This window comes from Clupea harengus, chromosome 26 (assembly GCF_900700415.2).
Source record: "Clupea harengus chromosome 26, Ch_v2.0.2, whole genome shotgun sequence".
Taxonomy (NCBI): Eukaryota; Metazoa; Chordata; class Actinopteri; order Clupeiformes; family Clupeidae; genus Clupea; species Clupea harengus.
Window position 1 is genome coordinate 3257597 of NC_045177.1, and position 22233 is coordinate 3279829.

Consider the following 22233-nt stretch of genomic DNA (forward strand, 5'->3'; position numbering starts at 1 on the left):
ATATTCGAATTGACCCGTCCGGCTTCCTGACTGGTACAATGGGCGCTGCCCACTCTGCATACTGCACTGGCTCTATGATTTTGTCATCCTGCAGCCTCTGTAGCTCTCTCTTTACTAGTGGCTTTACAGCATATGGCACCGGCCGTGGTTTGCAGAATCTTGGCTGAGCCTCCATGTCTACATTGATCTTTGCTTTGAAATTTTTAAGCTGTCCCAGCCCTTCATTAAACACTTCAGTATGTCTATTGAGTATCTCTTCCAGCTGCAATGGAGGTGCTGACTCCACCTTGTTCACCAACTGATCTGCCAGGCCCAGCTCCCGTAGCCAACTTCGCCCCAGTAGGTTAGGTCCATCACCCTCAACTATCACTACCGGCAATGTCTTTTCTGTGTGTGCGTTCTGCACCTGCACTTGTACCCTGCCTAGGACTCTGAGCCTCTCTCCAGTATAGGTTTCCAATTTTAGCAAGCAAGGCTTCATTTCTGATATGGATGTTTTCTTCCAAAGCTGCACATATTGTTGTTTGCTTACTATGGTCACCCCACAGCCAGTGTCTATTTCAAACATGACCTCTTTTCCATTTATTTTCACTGTGCGCGTGATGGGAGCCACCTTGGCTAATTCTTGTGACACACTGTAGATAATGTGAGTGCTACTTTCCTCTGTGTCACTTTCTCCTTCTTCTCTTAGAAGATGTGTACGCTGTTCTTTGCTAAAGCCTCTGCCTTCGCCTCTCTGGCCCCCCTTGTACACTGCTTTATATGCATTAGCCGCCGCTGCCTTAGATCTGCAGGCCTTGCGAATATGTCCCCTCTTACCACAGTTGTAGCAGAGCGCTGTAGCAAATTTACACTCATCTGCTGTATGCTGTCCTTTACAGCGGTAACAACTGGGGAATTTAAGTTGTGTATTGTCTGAAAACATCCTGTGGACAGCTGTCTGAGATTTCATCCCACATTCATTTTGAGCCGTGTCCTCTGCTAACTGGCCTTGCATCTCTTTTACGTCCTTTGACGCTGATTCCATAGCCAAACACAACGTCAGGGCCCTATCGAACGTCAAGCCCCCTTCAGACAATAGTCTACCAGACCCTCCAGGAAGTTGCGATGTTGCGATCGCACCAATTCACGCGAATTCAACGATTCCCCGCGAATTCAGTGCGACGTTGCAATTTTAACACATCACCGCAACTTTCCCGCAAATTTGACAAATTATTGTCGTCTCCCACAACTTTCTCCCTTCCGCTACACCAAGGGCAGAAATTCTGCCCTGTGGACACGGTGCAGACACTAGCAGAGTTCTAATCTGTTGTAAACAATGAGAATGGCTACACCAGACATGGATATTGAACACAGCCCATGTCCACACTGAAGATTCCGAAATAGATCTGGCTTCAATTTTTTATAATTTTCCGCAAGGTGTGCGTGGCCCTTTTTACATAGAGTCTAAAAGAATGGATTACTTAAAATTGGACTACTTTAAATTAATATATGAAATTGAACAACATAAACACCTGTACGGATAAAATAAATCAACAAGGATAGCAAAACAGATTGATAAGCATAGAATGAAAACGGCAGAAACGCAGGCAGGACGTCAGGTGACGAAACAGATCAAAGTGACGCAGGCTGTTTTTTTTTCGTTTTATGTGAAGGCTGAGATATTCATAACATTTTATTCAGTCTTACTTGTGGTCCTTTTGTAATACCAACAGGTGCACTTCGTTGTGGATAAGTAAATCCTATGTACTGTTCCCCCTACGTGTTTATGTCAGGGATAAGACCCTCAACAGTTAGTTAGCAGATTAAAAACACTACCCAGCATGTAAGTGAACTGGACGGTTTTCGAACGGGACCCGACGGAGACAGACACCTTAAGTCTGTCTGACGTGCCGTGCTGAAAACAAGTCCTTTTATTAAACAATGTTTACACAGTATGACAGTCAAGACTCTGGGATGCACTTAGGATACCTTCAGCTCAGCTGAATTCTACTTCTGCCCAGTAACAAGACATTCCACAACCCCCCAATTCCTTATCTTATGTAAACATACACGTGAGGTTTCTGGGTTAACATTCTTGACTCTGCTAATTGTCTTCCAAAGTCCAATCTACATTGAGAAGCAGGGCACACAGCATTTTGGAACAAACCTTAAAACAAAAAGACATTCATGATAAAATATACTAATACTTTCTTTAACAGTTTAGCATAACATAGCATAACTAGCTATGTTTCTAGATAACTGTCTAACAGCTGTTGCCATTCCCACGAGACGAACATTTGAATGATGTCAAAGTAAAAGTCTGTTACTATACTGTGTTCATTTCCATAACAACAATTCAAGCAATATACATTTTCTGACCTAAATAAGCAGAGGGCAGAACAGCCTATTATGCTACATTTTTGTAGTCCTGGTAATCTTTAGTTTGGCATGTTGGTAAGGTTATTTAGAGGACCATTTCTCAATGTTTTTTTTTTTAAAGAATGTTTCTTTATTAATTCTTTATTTTTCAACAAATAACTCAATTATAATTACAAAGAGGGAAATTCGCAACTTTTATTGCAACTTTCACTTGCTCCCGCAATTTCATCGCAACAAACACCTAAAAAACACAGCAACTTTCACCGCAACTTGTTGGAAAAGCCCCCGCGAAATCAGTAATTTTAGGCCGCAACTATCACAAAAAAGGCCCGCGAAATCCTGGGGGGACTGGTCTACGTTGCATTCTATCATTGTTCACTCCGCACACCAGTCTGTCTCTCAGCATTTGTGGCAGTGAATTTTCGTATACACAATGTTGGGCCAATCTTCTTAATGCTGCCACATATTCCGCTATAGACTCACTGCTCTTCCGTATGCGTGAATTAAACTTAAATCTTTGCACGCTTTCACTCGGTGTCGGGTCGTAATGAGCCTTCAGAATCGTCATATGTTTTCTCCTTAGGTGCCTGTGGGCTAACTAAACTTCGCAATAAACTATAAGTGGCTGCACCCACTCCACTTAGTAACACAGCTCTCTTTTTTTCTGCAGCCTCAATATCGTTAGCTTCGAAGAACATCTCTAATATCTCCTCATACTCTTCCCACGATTGACACGCAACATCAAAAGGAGTTACCGTTCCGATCACCGCCATCCTCGTTCGTCTTTGTGGTTTGTACTCCTCATCTGAATCAATCGACAAGTCTGCCACACTTGCAGTTTTCTTTGTGTCCCGTTTGAATTCTTCCTTTGATCCTCGTCGCCAATTGTAATATCCTCACGACCACACGATGGTTTGATTAAACGTTTGTTTATTATCAACTGCACACCAACATAGCATAGCCACTGGCCTAACTTCTTCTCTGCCATTGTCTCTCTAACACCGTGTCTTATACCTTCACCCCAACGTTACCTCCCCCTAGGGGATTAGTGCAGGTAGGCTTTTCTCTGAACTTACAACAGCACCATGATAGGTCTCATCAGCAACAACAACGATTCTGCCTACCGGAGGGAGGCCGGCCATCTAGAGTCCTGGTGTGCAGTCAGCAACCTAGAGCTCAACGTCAACAAGACAGTGGAGGTTAATGTGGACTTCCGTAAAAAGGTTCTGACACATCCTCCACTTCTCATCAACAACTCATCTGTGACTGTAGTAGAACATTTAAAGTTCCTAGGCACAACCATCACCAACACACTTAAATGGGACAATAACATCACTCAACTAGTGAAGAAAGGTCAGCAGTGCCTGTTCTTCCTCCGGCAGCTGAGAGGACTACAGGTCAGCCCCTCCACCATGGTGCAGTTTTACAGGGCTATCATTGAGAGTGTGCTTACATCCTCTCACTCGGTCTGGTATGACTCTGCCTCTGCCAGGCTCCAAAGAGTCGTACGGGCAGCAGAGCACATCATCAACTGCCCCCTTCCCTCTATCAAGGACCTTCACAGCTCCAGATCCCTCACAAAAGCAATGAAGATCACCCCTCACATACTGCCAACAGTCTCTTTAACCGTCTCCCCTCTGGACGGCGATATAGGGCCATCATGACGAAAACATCACGTCACCTCAACAGTTTTTCCCCCCAAGCAATAGCCCTCCTAAATAGCTCTTACACATGAGCTTTATGGCACTTTATTTAACTCTATTTAACATTACTATTGTTGCACTACCTCCATTATTATTTGCTCATACTGGTACTATCTGTCCTAGTATTGTTGTTCTGTTTTGTCTTGTTGTTCTATTTGTGATGCTATAGCCTGCATGGAGAATACCAAACCAAATTCCTAGTATCTGTATACATGGCGAAATAAAGTTTAATTGAATTTAATTGAATTGAATTGAATTACATTACAAGCCTTTGGCATTAGCCACTAACCATCCACATTACATTACAAGCCTTTGGAACTGACCACTAACCCATCCACATTATATTACAAGCCTTTGACCACTAACTCATCAACATTACATTACAAGCCTTTGGCCACTAACCCATCCACATTACATTACAAGCCTTTGGCCACTCACCCATCCATATAACATTACAAGACTTTGGCCGCCAACTCACCCACATTACAATACAAGTGGTAGCGTGTGTGCGTGGCATTGGCCCACCTTCCATAATAAAAGGTGACAGAAAAAGGGAACTTCACATGCAGCCCTGTAACAGTGAGGCTTCTTCACGCCACCAATGGCTGAACCCTTTTGTAGCCAGCTGCTTCTATGGGGCTTTGTCACCACTGGATTTACGAGCAGTCTCGCACTGTAGAATTTATTTTCATATTTTATTATTTACAAAACAACAAACAAACAAGGCTGACTGCTGTCAGTTTTTTATTGCACAAACGACTCACTGCAACACACACGTGTTATATATGTAGGCGACACAGGACACACAACCACACACACACGCACACGCAGGCCTGAGGTCGCCGTGAATTCAACTTCTGCCTTTAACCCATCCCGGATCGTCCCTCCTCAAGGATCCTCCAGGAGCAGTGGGCAGCTTCTCAGCGCCCGGGGACCAAGTGAACCGTCCATCTCGGTCAGAGACGGACAGGAGCATTCTGTTCTTTTTGCATGTTTTTCTGTTGGGGTTCTTAGTGGAGGAAACCCCTTGTGCCCCCCTGAGCCAACAGCGCCCCATGCGGGGATCAAACTCATGACCTTCTTGCTGTGAGGCGGCAGTGCAAGCACCTGAGCCACCGTGCCATTTATTGGCTATTGCTAGAAATGTACCTAACAGTGAAAACATCCCTCCATTTTATGTAGCTCCCCCTAGTGGAGATGTGCCTGTAATGTTATTGCAGCGCCCCCTAGTGGATACGTGCCTGTAATGTTATTGCAGCGCCCCTTAGTGGAGACGTGCCTGTAATGTTATTGAACCTCCTTTAATTTGGGCGCTCCTTATTTTCCAGGCTATAGCATCACAAATAGAACAACAAGACAAAACAGAACAACAATACAAGGACAGATAGTACCAGTATGAGCAAATAATAATGGCTGTAGTGCAACAATAGTAATGTTAAATAGAGTTAAATAAAGTGCCATAAAGCTCATGTGTAAGAGCTATTTAGGAGGGCTATTGCTTGGGCGAATTTTGGCGGGTATGGATGTCAAGCGCCAGATTTAGTTTGATGAAAGTTATTGAGCATTATTTAAATAAATCAAGATACCAGAATGTCCCAGAAGACATACCCTCAGCTGCTGCGTGAGGCTGCATCCTTAATTGAAGAGGCCCTCAACTCGTCTACTACTAGTACTAGTGGGCAGCACGGTGGCTCAGTGGTTAGCACTGTCGCCTCACAGCAAGAAGGCCCTGGGTTCGCATCCCGGTCCTTCCAGGTCGTTCCAGGTCCTTTCTGTGTGGAGTTTGCATGTTCTCCCCGTGCCTGCGTGGGTTTACTCCGGGTACTCCGGTTTCCCCCACCATCATAAAGACATGCATTGCATTGTGTGAATGTGAATGAATGTTGGTGGTGATTGGCAGCCACGCTTCTGTCAGTCTGCCCCAGGGCAGCTGTGGCTACTGAGGTAGCTTACCACCACCGGTATGACTGTGTGTGTATGACTACTGGACTCTGGACTCTGTAAAGCGACTTTGGGTATATAGAGAAGCGCTATATAAAATTGAATTGATTGATTGATAGTATTTCTAGTAGTAATAGTCAGTGGCGGCTGGTGATTTATTTTTTTCGGGGGGCGCAGTCGGGCAGTGCGGTTTAAATTGCAAAAAAAAAAACACGCACACACACACACGAGAGGTTTTGAGTAGAATATTTAAAAAACAAAGATTTATTTAATGAAAACACAGTGCTTAACACTGTCCATTAACAACTCTCGACAAACTGTAAAATTGGGCATGAGAGGTTTAGAGCAGAATGGTTTAAGAAACATTGGGTTGGGTTCCAGAGGTTTAAACATTGGGTAGTAGAGGTTTAGAGTAGACTAGATTCAGAAACATTGTGTACAAGAAGTGTAAAACAGAGTAGATTAAAAAAAACACAGGGTGTAGAGGTTTAGAGCCGAATAGAGTGAGAAAGACTGGATGATACCAGTAGTTTAGTGCAGAATAGATTCAGAAACACTGGATTATACTAGAGGTTTAGAGCAAAATAGATTCAGAAACACTGGATGATACTACATGTTTTCGAATGCCAATTCGGTACCCTTCGTCCAACTGCTCTGCAATACTCAGTCTTCCAAAGAGGTTTAGCTTCAGGCTGTTATTTAGATGGCTAAGGCCAGATTCATGCTTTTACATTTTTCAGTAAAGTGCTTTAGATCCCTTATTCCCGTTGTAATCCAGAGTGTTTCAGACCCAGGACTTTGGAGCAACAAGACAGGGGAACCAAAAAAACGCATTACTAACTGAACAACTAGCTAACCAACTCTGCTTAGCATAGCCTCCAGCCACCTCCAGGGTTTATCGCCTGTATCGTCTCGTTCAGTAGCCTCATCTGCTGTACCATCTCGCTGAGGATCATGAACACATTTTCATCTATGTCTGTGTCAGTCAGGGCGAAGCCCTCAATATGATTTTAAAAACAATGTGAATTGTCAGTTGCCTCCATCTCCTCAGCTACAGCCAACATTTCATTTATTGAATCCGCACCGGGTGCTGCCATCTTGAATTAGTCAAAAACAGTCGATTCAAGTTGAACCACCAATCAGAGGCTTTAACCCGCCCCCTGACTTGGTGACGGGGGACGACGGATTTATTTTGCTGCAGCAAGTTACACCGTGGATAAATGCAAGTATAAATAAATAAATGTAAGTGTAAATAAATAAATGTGAACACATGAAAACGTATATATATATATATATATATATACACACGAGTACATGTAACATTTATATATTTAGTGTCTCATTTTATTCATTTTGTTATCTAATTATGTATTTATCCAAGTATTTAACCATTCATTTATTTATTTATGTATTTATTTATTTAGTTATGGCCCCGATAATCCTCCATAGCATGGAGAATACCAAACCAAATTCCTAGTATCTGTATACATGGCGAAATAAAGTTTAATTGAATTGAATTGAATTGAATTACATTACAAGCCTTTGGCATTAGCCACTAACCATCCACATTACATTACAAGCCTTTGGAACTGACCACTAACCACACGTGTGTGTTGCAGTGAGTCGTTTGTGCAATAAAAAACTGACATTATATTACAAGCCTTTGGCCGCTAACCCATCACATTACATTACAAGCCTTTGGAACTGACCAGTAACCCATCAACATGACATTACAAGCCTTTGGCCACTAACCCATCCACATTACATTACAAGCCTTTGGCCACTAACCCATCCACATTACATTACAAGCCTTTGGCCACTCACCCATCCACATTACATTACAAGTGGTAGCGTGTGTGTGTGGCATTGGCCCAGCTTCCATAATAAAAGGTGACAGAAAAAGGGAACTTCACATGCAGCCCTGTAACGGTGAGGCTTCTTCACGCCACCAATGGCTGAACCCTTTTGTAGCCAGCTGCTTCTATGGGGCTTTGTCACCACTGGATTCACGAGCAGTAACTACCACTACCACTTGTAATGTAATGTGAGTGAGTTAGCGGCCAAAGTCTTGTAATGTTATATGGATGGGTGAGTGGCCAAAGGCTTGTAATGTAATGTTGATGAGTTAGTGGCCAAAGGCTTGTAATATAATGTCAGTTTTTTATTGCACAAACGACTCACTGCAACACACACGTGTTATATATGTAGGCGACACAGGACACACAACCACACACACACGCACACGCAGGCCTGAGGTCGCCGTGAATTCAACTTCTGCCTTTAACCCATCCCGGATCGTCCCTCCTCCAGGACCCCCCAGGAGCGGTGGGCAGCTTCTCAGCGCCCGGGGACCAAGTGAACCGTCCATCTCGGTCAGGGACGGACAGGATTATTCTGTTCTTTTTGCATGTTTTTCTGTTGGGGTTCTTAGTGGAGGAAACCCCTTGTGAACACGGGGACAACATGCAAACTCCACACAGAAAGGCCCGGGAGATAGCCCAGCTGAGCACTGAAGGTCTGGGGAGGACCTGCCCCCCAGAGCCAACAGCGCCCCATGCGGGAGTCGAACCCATGACCTTCTTGCTGTGAGGCGGCAGTGCAAGCAACTGAGCCACCGTGCCACAAAGGCCATGTCAGAAGTCGGATCATCACAACAGTTCCTTCTGACTCTCTTTCACATTTGACTTGAGAATGTTTAACAGAAGAAATACAGAGTTCCCTTTAATGAGGAATGGAGAGACATTTGAGTACCCCCATCTCTGACACTAAAACATCTTTGAGCTGTTGACAAGCCTACAGCCTTCACATGAGGTGCTGTTTAGGCCATATATCTAGAAAGCTTGCATGCACATACACTACTTTTTCTTGTACAAGCGCTAACTGCTGTTTGCCGATTACATATTGTACACCCACGGACGACTCACAAACATACTTGAAAAAACCCTCACTTCAATTTTTTTTTTTTTATTCAATTCATGTACCCTTACGATTTATGCTTCAATCTCCAACCCAACACACATTTCAAATATGATCAAATAATATTTCATCTTCTACATCAAACATTGTTTAAAACTCAGCTAATCAAGAATTATTTCTGTAAGTGATACTCCATCATGTGTTAGCAGGGCATCACATAGTTTGAATGGATCCTCAGGTGTTTCTTGAGATTCGACATTTGGCTAAAGGCCTTTCTACATTGAGAACAATGATGTGGCTTTTCCCCAGTATGGATCCTCATGTGTGCTTTGACGTCAGATGTGCCATTGAAGGCCTTTCTACACTGATGTGGCTTTTCCCCAGTATGGATCCTCATGTGTGTCTTGAGAGCAGACATTTGACTAAAGGCCTTCCCACATGTACTGCACTGATGTGGCTTTTCCCCAGTATGGATCCTCTGGTGTGTCTTGAGAGAACACAATTGACTAAAGGCCTTCCCACATGTACTGCACTGGTGTGGCTTTTCCCCAGTATGGATCCTCTGGTGTTTCTTGAGATCAGACAAGTTACTAAAGGCCTTCACACATGTACTGCACTGGTGTGGCTTTTCCCCAGTATGGATCCTCTGGTGTTTCTTGAGATCAGACAATTGACTAAAGGCCTTTCCACATGTACTGCACTGGTGTGGCTTTTCCACTGTGTGGATCTTCTGGTGTGTATTGAGGGTAGACATTTGAGTGAAGGCCATCCCACATGTACTGCACTGGTGTGGCTTTTCCCCAGTATGGATCCTCTGGTGTGTCTTGAGACCAGACGATTGACTAAAGGACTTCCCACATGTATTGCACTGGTGTGGCTTTTCTCCAGTATGGATCCTCTGGTGTGTCTTGAGAGCAGACAATTGACTAAAGGCCTTCCCACATGTAGAGCACTGGTGTGGCTTTCCCCCAGTATGGATCCTCTGGTGTGTCTTGAGACCAGACGATTGACTAAAGGACTTCCCACATGTATTGCACTGGTGTGGCTTTTCTCCAGTATGGATCCTCTGGTGTGTCTTGAGAGCAGACAATTGACTAAAGGCCTTCCCACATGTAGAGCACTGGTGTTGCTTTTCCCCAGTATGGATCTTCTGGTGTGTTTTGAGATTACCCAATTGACTAAAGGACTTCCCACATGTATTGCACTGGTGTGGCTTTTCTCCAGTATGGATCTTCTGGTGTTTCTTTAGATCAGACAATTGACTAAAGGCCTTCCCACATGTATTGCACTGGTGTGGCTTTCCTCCAGTATGGATCTTCCGGTGTTTCTTTAGAACAGACAATTGACTAAAGGCCTTCCCACATGTATTGCACTGGTGTGGCTTTTCTCCAGTATGGATCTTCTGGTGTTTCTTTAGATCAGACAATTGACTAAAGGCCTTCCCACATGTACGGCAATGATGGGGCTTTTCTCCTGTGTGTATTCGTTGATGAATTGCAAGAGAGGAAAGGCTATCAAATGTTTTGAAACACTGGGAGCATTCATGTTGTTTCTCCCTGGTGTCCAGTCGCTGATGTAATTCCTGGTATAAAGTCTTTTTGCACTTGGGGCGTTTATGACAGCTCTCTTTGTTCTTTTTTTGCTCAGTGTTCCCTCTTTTGTTAGATTGGATCCTTTGAACGTCTCCTGTCATGTTAGAAAAAAAAGTTTCAACATCCCTCTCCTCAGTCATTTCTGCAATACCAGCAAACATACATATTTTGATATATTTATACTTATTGGCCATTTGCTAAAATTGCACATCATTTGGAAGTTACTTAATATTAAAAGTGTCTACCTAGAGACTAAATGTAAATGTGAAAAGAGATACATACACATGAATTACACAGCTTCAGAAAAAACGATGGCAGACACTTTCTCTCTTTTGAAGGTAACAGACTGCAGATAGTATCCCATAAGTAAGGTATTCCCACGGTATCTCTGTTCTCTGAATAAGTCTCACATTGTGAAGCACAAGTTAGCCATTCTCTAAAATTCAAGTATTGTAAATATACACAACCCTCTACAATAAGCAAGCCACTTACTTGTAGGTGAAGAGTCGAAGTCACCATATTCTCTTGAATCAAATTCTTCTTCATTTTTGATTTCCATTGGTGAATTGTTTTCTTCTTTCAAGGTCATGATGGTAGACGTGTACATCTCAGTCTTGCATTCATATTCCAGTCCAGGCTTTTCTTCCACTGTCTTGAATGTAGACAGATAATCAAATTCTTCTTCTTTTATCTCCTTCTTCACTGAAGTCGGCAGTTGTGAAGGTTCAGTAAATCTGGACATTTCTGACTTCAGTTCTGTTTGGAAAAAGAAAATTGGTCACACAACTTTTTTGCAAAGATATTGTGAATCTGCAATGAAAGGAATACAGTAGTTGTACTGCTGGTGAATTACACATACAGTATACTTCCAGAGCATCCCAGTGCCAGCCAGCCTAAATAAGGCTTTTACAGAGCTGCAGTAACTGTTTGACATTTCTGTTTATAATACTGGCTCTCAAGTGGTCTTTCAAGATGTTTTCCTTGATTTATCTGTGTGTCATTAATGTATGTATTCCCATTTGATTTATCTGTTTGTCATTAATGTATGTATTCCCATGTGATTTATCTGTCTTTCATAAAGTAATTCGTATTTGAAAGGGGAATCATATAGATGGCAAACAAGTATTTGGTGAAAATCTCTGAAGAAAGAACTACAGTATAGTTGTACTGCTGGTGAATTACACATACAGTATACTTCCAGAGCATACCAGTGCCAGCCTTAAAAAGGTGAGTTTGGTAATCTGACTCTACGCTTTAGTGTTGATATGTAGCTTCTTCTGTCTGACCAATTAGCTTCCTGGATTCAAACCTAGCCAATCAGCTGTAGGAGCTTTTGGAATGCAAACTAGCATGACAAAGGATTACGGGCTGGAACTACATGTCCATGAGCACCATTAACACGTCTGATGGTCCTCAGGTGGGCATGGCCATAGCTCAACCTGCAGAAACTCCACAGAGGAGTGTAGTAGGGGGCTGGGGGTGTGAACTGAGAAGTGCTGGGGAAGGAGAAGGAAAGGTGAGGGTGGGCTGGTAAACTGAAGGAAGCTTCCATTTTGCCTTAAAGCTTGTTTATCCTGTATACATAGTATGTGAGTATTCATTAGGGGTGGGAAAAAAAATCGATTCTTCGATTTCTCTCGATTCTCTCTATAACGATTCTGTCTCGATTCAGAAAAGTTCATAATCGGTTTTTAAATTTTTTTTTTTTTTTTTTTTTTTTTTTTACACATCCATTTTGTGTTGAAATGCAAGCTGCATCGATGATGGCATTGTTCATTGAAAGTCATAATTCTGACAAGGAAAAGCTTTTTCTCTAATAAAAAAATAGAGAAAGTAATTAATCTGTTGATTTTCTTTAATTATCAAACACAAAGTAGGAAGTGATTACACGTTCTACTGGTGATGAGCTAGCACGCAGCGCGGAAAAGTCTTCGTTTAAGAGACAACGCGTAGTCAACCCCATAGCCCAAGACAAGGCTCATCTTGAGATTTTGGCTGCCATACAGGGCCTCTCCGAGAGGCTTGGCAAGATGGAGGCGCAGCACGTTACCACAGGTAGTGGCCTCAACGTACTGTGTGAGTCCTCTCACAAGGGTTTGCCCGCATATCAGGGTGAGAGTGCTGGGCAAGAGGATGTTTTGTCTTTGTACGCACAGGAATCCCTCCCTGACGCTAGCAGATTGACTGAGCAGAAGGGGCACACGTCGTCACTGGCTTGTGCTGGCTCTACTCAGGAGAGCGAAGAAGATGGTGAGGTTTCTGCCACTGTCGCAGTTTGACAAAAGACAAAGCTTGAAACTGACTCTGGGCTGACTGACATGCCACCAGTTGAGAGAAAGATTGCGGCCCTGACATCGCTTGGCCCAGCTCGGGTTACTACCAACCCCAAGTGCCCAGTCAGGGAGTGCCATAAGACGGACACCCTTGTGTGCCGTTCTTACAATGCTCTGGAAATGCGCTAGCCATCTTGTTGGCAGCGATCAGAAACACGCTTGGTCGAGAAGATCAGGACACAATGTCGTTGGTGGACTCAGCTCTTATCACCCACTCCCAGCTCACCAGGGACGTTGGCGCTGCAATGTCCTCGGCGGTGACGGCACGTAGGCAAGTCTGGCTGGCACAGACCTCCCTTCCGAAGGGTGTTAGGAAGGATCTCATTAAAATGCGGTAGTGCCAGGTAAGGTGTTTCATCCTGACTCTCAGGGTGTGTTTGACTCTGCTGAGCAGTCGCGACATACAAGAGTCCGTTCGTCGGACTTTTGGCAGGGCTGCCCCTTCGTCGTACCAACACAGAGCTCCTGGCCCTGTGCCATTTTGATCCGGTGCTAGCGGGGCGGGCAGGGGCCAGAGCGTGGAGCATGCCATCTCTAGGGGCAGAAGACCCCCACAGCGTCAGCCAGCACATCAGCGGCGTTTTTTCCCCAGGGCATCCCCCCAAACGCAGTACCCCCCCAGAGCTGCAGGCTCTTGGGGTAGAGCCACCTAGCGGTGTGAAGCCGTCTGCCGAAGCCGTCTCCCAGCTACGCCTGAGCAGCTGGGTAGAGTGTGTGTCAGACCAATGGGTGCTGGCTACAGTGGCGAACGGCTACAGAATTCAATTTCGGCGGCGCCCCCCTCCTTTTTCTGGGGTTCAGATGACCATGGTCAAAGACCCAGTTCAGGCGGAAGTTTTAAACAGAGAGATTTTAACCCTTCTGGAGAAGGAGGCTGTCGAGAGGGTAAGCTCCGACGAACAGCTTGCTGGGTTTTACTCCAAATATTTTATCATTCAAAAAAAAAAACGAGGGCTGCGTCCTATCCTGGACCTAAGGCGTCTGAAAGCATTTGTAAAAGTGGTACCGTTCAAAATGAACACACAGCAGATTTTAATGTCCGTCGAGAGAGGAGAGTGGTTCACGTCCCTGGACTTGAAGGACGCATACTTCCACGCCCCCATGTGCCCAGTCCACAGACATTTTCTGAGGTTTGCATTCCAAGGACAGGCTCACCAGTTCAGGGTGCTGCCCTTTGGCCTGTCTCTCTCGCCAAGAGTTTTCACAAGGGTGGTGGCGGCGGCCCTTTCCCCACTTCAAGCAGCAGGCTTGACGATCCTGCCTTACTTGGACGATTGGCTAATTTGTGCCCCAGATCGTGTCCAAGTCATGAAAGACACAGAGTGAGTAATTCATCACGTACAGAGCTTAAGGCTCAGGGTGAATCTGGAGAAGAGCAACCTCATCCCCACAGAAAATACAATGTTTGTGGGGCTACAATTAAATCCGGTCACAATGCGTGGCTCGCTTACCCCACAGAGGGTGTCCAAGCTCCTAGCGCTGGTGAGCCAGTTCCATCTTGGCAGACGACTGGAGTTGGTGCAAAATCAGAGGTTGCTGGGCATAATGTCAGCAGCAGCTGCAGACCGGAAGTGCTCACAGGCGGCGGCGAGACCGTAAACAAAGGCAGGGGAAGCGAGGAGGGCTAAGGGCTAAGCTAAAGCAAACTCCTCACCGGCTATCTCTACCCAGCATTTTCCTCGACAATGTTCAGTTGCTCATGGTTAAGTGTAGACCGTTCTATCTGCCCACAGAGTTTACATCCACTGCTGTGACTGCAGCTTGTATCCCCCCAGATGCTAATGCTAAGCTGGCAATGAAAGAACTACAAGCTGCCATTAGCAAGCAACAAACTTTACATCCAGAGGCAGCCTTTATTGTTGCGGGTGACTTTAATCACTCCAACCTGAAGACTGTACTCCCCAAATTTTACCAACATGTCTCCTGCCCCACGGGAGGAGACAAGACTTTGGACCATGTCTATACCAACATGGCTGATGCTTACAAAGCTGCCCCCCTCCCCTACCTAGCACAGTCTGACCACCTCTCTTTGTTTCTTCCCCCAGAATACACACCACTCATCAAACGTGTGAAACCCACAGTGGAGGACAGTTAAAGTGTGGCAAGAGGGAGCAGACTCTGCACAACCGCATCGGTTTGGACACACAGACTGGAGTGTGTTTGCCACCCAGGCTACACTGGACTCCCACACGGACATCAACGCCTATACCTCCTCTGCACTGGACTTCATCAACACCAACATCAACAGTGTCACCACCCTCAAACAAATCACCACCTTCCCTAATCAGAAGCCATGGATGAACAGGGAGGTCCGCCTTTTGCTGAAGGCAGGCGATATTGCTTTCAGATCAGGTGACACCCAGGCCTACAGTTCATCCAGGGCTGTAAGTATCTTTTCATAGTCCCGAATGCCGTTGTCTGGAGCAGGTGGGCGTTGCATGCTGCTAGACCCGGGTTCGTAGAGCTACCTTATTTCAGAATGAAACTGCTGCATTCGAAGGTGTATCTACAGAGTTAGATATCGAGTTAATCAGCGTAGGTGACTGAAGCAAGTTCCTCAGTAGGGATACAGCCTCAGCTGTCACAAGCCTATTGTCCGCTGCCATACCGTTGACCGTTGGCGTTGGCTAAGATTGGCGCTTTGTCGCTGTTCAAAACCTGCACTCTTTGCTTCCGCCTTTCGGTGTTACCGAAGTACTTTCCGTATGCTAGTGAAATTTCATAAATATATACTACTGAAAGGCTCTTACATTCACTATTGAAACGCTCTCACAGTCACTTCTGAAATTACTTGTATGAATACATGTGAAACGCTTGCAAATCCTCATGTTGGAGCATACATACATACATACAGTATAACTGAAAAACGTATACATACACATTTGAAACATTTATACAAATATACAGTACCAGTCAAAAGTTTGGACACACCTTCTAATTTTTTTGAGAAGTTCTTTCTTTACTTTTATTATTTTCTAGATGGTAGATAACACTTTTTTTGTTTAGTACATTCCATATGTGTTCCTTCGTAGTTTAAATGTCTTCAGTATTAATCTACAATGTAGAAGATAATAAAAGTAAAGAAAACACTTCTCAAAAAAATGAAAGATGTGTCCAAACTTTTGACTGGTACTGTATGTGAAACACTTTCACATGTATCTAAACTTTTTATATTTTTGTAATCATATGCAAGAGATTCAGTTACGAATGTATAAGTCTTCAACAATATATATACAGTATATACAACCTTGTCATATGTGCATGCATGACTGTTTAAAATAGATATGTATAAATGTTTAACTTGTATGCATGTAAGAATTTCATATGTATGTGGCACAGAAGTATATATGTATGCATGTGTGTTTCTCATATGTATGTGTAAGTGTTTCAGACGAGTATGTATAATGTTTTATATATGAGCGTGCATAGGTTTACATGTGTAGTATGTGTCAGTATGTGTCAGAGTGTCTCAGTAGTAAGTGTGAGAGTGTCTCAATAGTTAAGTCCTAATGGCCCCTCATACATGCATGCGTGCGTTTCAGTCTTACAGTCATGAAACACTTTCTGGCTTTCAAATGTAACAGACTGTAGATAGGTTTCCACGACTGAGGTATCCCCATAGTATATTTATTCTCTCCATGAGACTCGCATTTTGCTAAGTAAAGCACAGGTAAAACCATTCGCTAACCATTCAGTGTTAAGTAAATGTAAACAAAACATTGGAATTATTTCGATCTGAATTCAGCAACTTACTTGTAGAAGAATCGTCATCACCACATTCTCTTAAATCTGGTTCCTCTTTAATTTCCATCAGAGAAGAATTTTCTTCTTTGCAGGTCAAGGTTGGCGATGTGTGCATCTCAGTCTTACAGTCATGTTCCAGTTCAGGCTTTTCTTCCACTGTCTGAATTTCAAACAAATACTCTTGAAGGAAATGATCAGATTCTTCTTCCTCTTTAATTTCCATCAGTGAATAATTTTCTTCTTTGCAGGTCAAGGTTGGTGATGTGTGCATCTCAGTCTTACAGTCATGTTCCAGTTCAGGCTTTTCTTCCACTGTCTGAATTTCAAACAAATACTCAGATGGGAAATAGTCAAATTCTTCTTCTTTTATATTCTTCACTGACATGAGTAGTTGTGATGGTTCAGTAGATTCTGACATTGTAGACTTCAGCTGTCTTTTGCAATGGAAAGCCAGCAGGAAATTTCTGCATAGAAAGTGAAATATTAGCAACATACCCAAACACCACAAAGACACACACAGACAGAAAGACCCCAAAAAACACAAACAAAACACCCTAACATCTGACAAAAGAATACCAGGGACAAATGGATGGTCTGTACAATATCACACAAATCAGACAAAGTTTTTTAAAGTCAGAAAAAGAGAAACATTTTACTAAAGCTGTAGTAAAGTGTATTTACTATTTTAGCAGTCAAGCCACTAGGTGGCAGCAGTAGTTTGGCATGGGTGGTTGGTCTGGGTTCAGTTGGACGTTTACCTGCATGTTAGCAGTTCGATAAAGCCACCGGCATGAAACTGTATTGTTGGATTACATGGTAATAAACAGATTGAACATAACGCTGTTCAAGTTACTACAAAAGCATGTTTGAACAAATCTGTACGGGCTTAATGTAATCATCCTCCTAACCAAATCAGACATCTGTACAGGCTTCATGTAATCACCATCCTACCCAAATCAAACATCTGTACGGGTTTAATGTAATCCCCATCCTACCCAAATCACACATCTGTACAGGATCTTTTCAGGTTCAGATTTTGTAAAGTTTTTCATCAAAAGCTGCCCTTTCTCTAAAATAGCCCCTGCTTGCTTGCAAAATCGCTCTGTTCCTGCTCAAAACGGGTTGTCTGCACTCAAATGCACTGTTGCTTGGAGTCTTTCAGTTTAAGTTCGTGTCCTCGTAATCGGGCTGCTTCTGCTCACAGACTTCTCTCTCTCTAAATTGCCTTAGCTAAATTCACCAACCAAGACAAAATAACAACGTTAAATGAAAGAAAATGCCATTAGATTTAAAGACCACGCTCTATATTAAAGGATAAAAACTCCATACATCGACACGTTTATTTACGTGAGTTAATCAGTTATCGTTATGCGCATTTGAGTCCCTATAGCAAACTTTACACACACCAGATACATTTGGCATCACAAGGCTACTCAACTTACCTAGAAAACGGGAGCTCCAGATAAACTTATGTTAGGCGGTCAGTCGTGGTCATAGCCTCATAATGCTCACTGTCGGACCTCTTTTGCAGCCGTGTTCGGTTCCTTTTACATGGGCAACAGCTACATTCGGATTTTAAAGAACTATAATCCAGCATCGAATGCCTTTTTAGGAACTCTTTCTACTTTAACCACCGTAAACATCTCTGCGTCTTGTTCCTGTGTTCAAAACACGTTGCCTGCGATGCAAGTTTCTTGGAGCTGGCGACAATAAGCGAAATTAAAACCGGTGAAGAGTGTCAAAATAAAAGTCAGTTGAATATTTTGGTTTGGCTTACGTCTCTACGTTTTGCACAACATATGACCTTTGTACTGCTAGCTAGCAAAGATAAATACAGTGTATGCTATATTGCATCTGCAAATATTGTAATGTCATTAAATTCAATTACATTTCATTCATATAGCAACTGAATTTGTCTCGAGTCTCTTTACAGAAGGAAAGAGGAATATTAATGAAATGCACAAAATGAATAGTAAATACTAATAGAGAGAGCCAGCATTCAAAGTATTGGTTGTAGAACAGCGTAGTGGGTACACTGTGTCCTCATAAGGTTAATATTATCAGGATAAAAATAGCAATGAAGCAGAAGACTACATCAAAGCAGAGAAATATCTTGCAAATAACCGTGAAAGAAATAAGAACTAACCCATTCACATTCCATTACAAGCCTTTGGCCACTAACCCATCCACATTACATTACAAGCCTTTGGAACTGATCACTAACTCATCAGCATTACATTACAAGCGGCTGTGTGTGTGTGTGTGTGTGTGTGTGTGTGTGTGTGTGTGTGTGTGTGTGTGTGTGTGTGTGTGTGTGTGTGTGTGTGTGTGTGGCATTGGCCCATCTTCCATACTAAAAGGTGACAGAAAAAGGGAACTTCACAAGCGCGCCTTTAACAGTGGCTGGAACACTTTTGTAGCCAGCTGCTTCCTTGGGGCTTTGTCACCACTGGATGTATGAGCAGTCTGCTTGGTTCTTGCCATTGTTATAGAATTTTCAGAAGGTTCTTGCCATTGTTAAACAAAGAACTATTACTTCTCCTCTGTAGTATCTAAATCTAAACAACACACTTTTTTTGATTGATTGGTTATTTGCTAGAAACCTTTGAATGTGTCCTATGATATTGGGAAAATAATTTACAAACTATTTAAACCATTTTTAAACAATATCCTAAAATGAACTGATGAAAATGTTGGTGATGAAAAAGCATGTGAAATAAAAGTAATCTAGAGATTTGATTCTTAGAAGTCCTACAACACTGACTAATTTATCTCCATATTTTGTTATTAATTGGCTATTTGCTAGAATTGCACCTCGAGTGGAAGTAATTTAGGAGGAAAGTGTTTAATAGGATGGATGTCTGCTTTAATAAACTGCTGTTTGCCGATTACATATTGTACACCCACACACTCACACACATACTGAAAAAATACTTTTTTTTTAATTCAAACTCCACAAAGGGAGGTAGTTTGGGGTGGGGCTCAACTACAGTTCAAGGGTTTTAAACACATATGATTATGTACCTTAAATTAAGAATACCACAAGAATGTAGATGTAAGGCGGTGTATGTGCCACGCCGCTAGGCAGCGCTGCAGCCGTGTTTTATAAATGTTAATTTGATTGTTGTGATGTTTTTTGTACCTCCGGGGGACCCGTAATGTTTCTGGGTTCTGGTGCCTGAGATGCGATGAGTGAGTCTTGAGTGTGTGTGTTTGATGAACGAAATAGCTGCTGTGCTGAAAATAATAAATTTCGCCACCATTACGAAACCTCCTCGTCTCCCGTGTCGAATCCTTTGGACGCCCAACCACCCGCCAACATAAATCATGAACAACACAATGCAGAGTAGCAGCGGGCCGTTGGATAGTGAGAGGGCTACATATATAATTAATATCAATAATAATAGCTTCATTTTTGGCAGTACATAACATCTATGAGCTGTTGATGAGCCCAGAACCTTCATATGAGGTGCCGTTAAGTCCGTGAGACTAGGAAGCTCGCACAAACACTACTTTTTTTGTGGATTATATATTGTACAAACACACAAACACACATGAATCGCTGATGTAATTCCTGGTATGAAGGCTTTCTGCACTTGGGGCGTTTGACAGCTCTCTTTGTTCCTTTTTTGCTCATTGTTCCCTCTTTTGTTAGATTGGATCCTTTGAATGTCTCCTGTAATGTTAGAAAAAAAGGTTTCAATAATATCCCTCTCCTCAGTCATTTCTATCTTTTGATATATTAATACTTATTGGCCAATTGCTAAAATTGTACGTCATTTGGAAATGTCTACGTGGAGACTTAATGTATATGTAAATGTAAACAGAGATGCAGATACATGAATTAAAGAGCCAGAGAAAAAAAGATGGCAGACACTTTCTCTCTATTGAATGTAACAGACTGCAGATATTATCCCATCAGTAAGGTATCCCCACAGTACCTCTGTCCTCTGAATAGGTCTCACATTGAAAAATACAAGTTAGCCATTCTACAAAATTCAAGTATAGTAAATATACATAACATAACATAACGGACAACTTACTTGTAGGTGAAGAGTCAAAGTCACCATATTCTCTTGAATCAAATTCTTCTTCTTCTTTGATTTCCATTGGCGAATACTTTTCTTCTTTCAAGGTCAGGGTGGGTGATGGGTTAATTTCCATTTCAGTCTTGCATTCATAATCCAGTCCAGGCTCTTCTTCCACTGTCTTAAATGTAGACAGATACTCTTGTAGGAAATCATCAAATTCTTCTTTTATCTCCTCTTTCACTGAAGTCGGCAGTTGTGATGGTTCAGTAAATCCAGACATTTCTGACTTCAGTTCTGTTTTGGAAAAAAAAATTGGTCACACAACTTTTTTGCAAAGATATTGTGAATCTGCAGTGAAAGGAATACAGTAGTTGTACTGCTGGTGAATTACACATACAGTATACTTCCAGAGCATCCCAGTGCCAGCCAGCCTAAATAAGGCTTTTACAGAGCTGCAGTAACTGTTTGACATTTCTGTTTATAATACTGGCTCTCAAGTGGTCTTTCAAGATGTTTGCCTTGATTTATCTGTGTGTCATTAATGTATGTATTCCCATGTGATTTACCTGTGTGTCATTAATGTATGTATTCCCATGTGATTTATCTGTCTTTCATAAAGTAATTAGTATTTGAAAGGGGAATCATATAGATGGCAAACAGGATAATGAGAAGATCTGAGAAAGTGAGTTCCTTTTGTAACTTAATCCTACATGTGATGTCCCTGTCCCTTTCAGACTTACTACCGTAATTTCCGGACTATTGAGCGCACCTGAATATAAGCCTCACCCACTGAATTTTTAAAATATAATTATTTTTAACATAAATAAGCCGCACATGTCTATAAGCCGCAGGTGCAGCCAGTTACGATAAGTGCACTGTTGCTTTAAGAGAGCACAGTTGCAAGAGTCAATCAGAAGCTAGAACGTTAGATTGAAGACAGTGAGATAGAAGAAAGACGCTAGTTTGAAACCAGTGAGCTAAAGAACTTGAAAAGACTGGATTTGTATTGTTGTAAACTGTTTTGAGTTGTGTTCTGTCTACGCCAGTAGACTGTGGTTATTTCGACATTAGTTAAGTTATTGAGATACTGAGAAATCGCGTGGAGCTAAGCATCCATGCGGCTGCATCCATGCTAGCATCCTAGCTCCACAAAGCCACCGTAAACACAAAGCCACCGTATACAGTCACAGGTATCATAATCCATAAATTAGCCACGTCGTTGTTTAAGCCGCGAGGTTCAAAGCGTGGGAAAAAAGTAGCGGCTTATAGTCCGGAAATTACGGTACTGACAACCCAAAATTAGCACTGGAAGGCAGACAGCACTAACTTCGGCTGCACCAGTACACTCTTTGCCCATATTAAACCATATACAAACGGTATCTATACCCAGAACGTACAAACCCAACGCAAATCACACTAAAAGTATTAATCAGGATAATCTAATAAAGATACAGACTTTATCAGCACACAATGAAACTTGTACAATCCTAAAACTGGGCCTTATTAACATTCGGTCCTTAACATCAAAAGGTGCACTTATAAATGAGCTGATAACGGACAACAACATTCAAATACTTTTCCTAACTGAAACCTGGCTAAAACCAGATGAATT

General features: G+C 42.6%; 2 protein-coding genes across 2 annotated transcripts in view; one reads left to right on the plus strand and one right to left on the minus strand.

The window, feature by feature from the left end:
• LOC116219792 (zinc finger protein 208-like) overlaps positions 1–22233 on the plus strand; it is a 154649-nt gene that overhangs the window by 93292 nt on the left and 39124 nt on the right. The window lies entirely within an intron of this gene.
• Positions 8568–10865, minus strand: LOC105895445 (zinc finger protein OZF-like). The gene has a single exon (XM_031563706.2). It carries the CDS (start codon positions 10705–10707, stop codon positions 9124–9126), a length of 1584 nt encoding a protein of 527 aa, XP_031419566.1. The 5' UTR covers positions 10708–10865; the 3' UTR covers positions 8568–9123.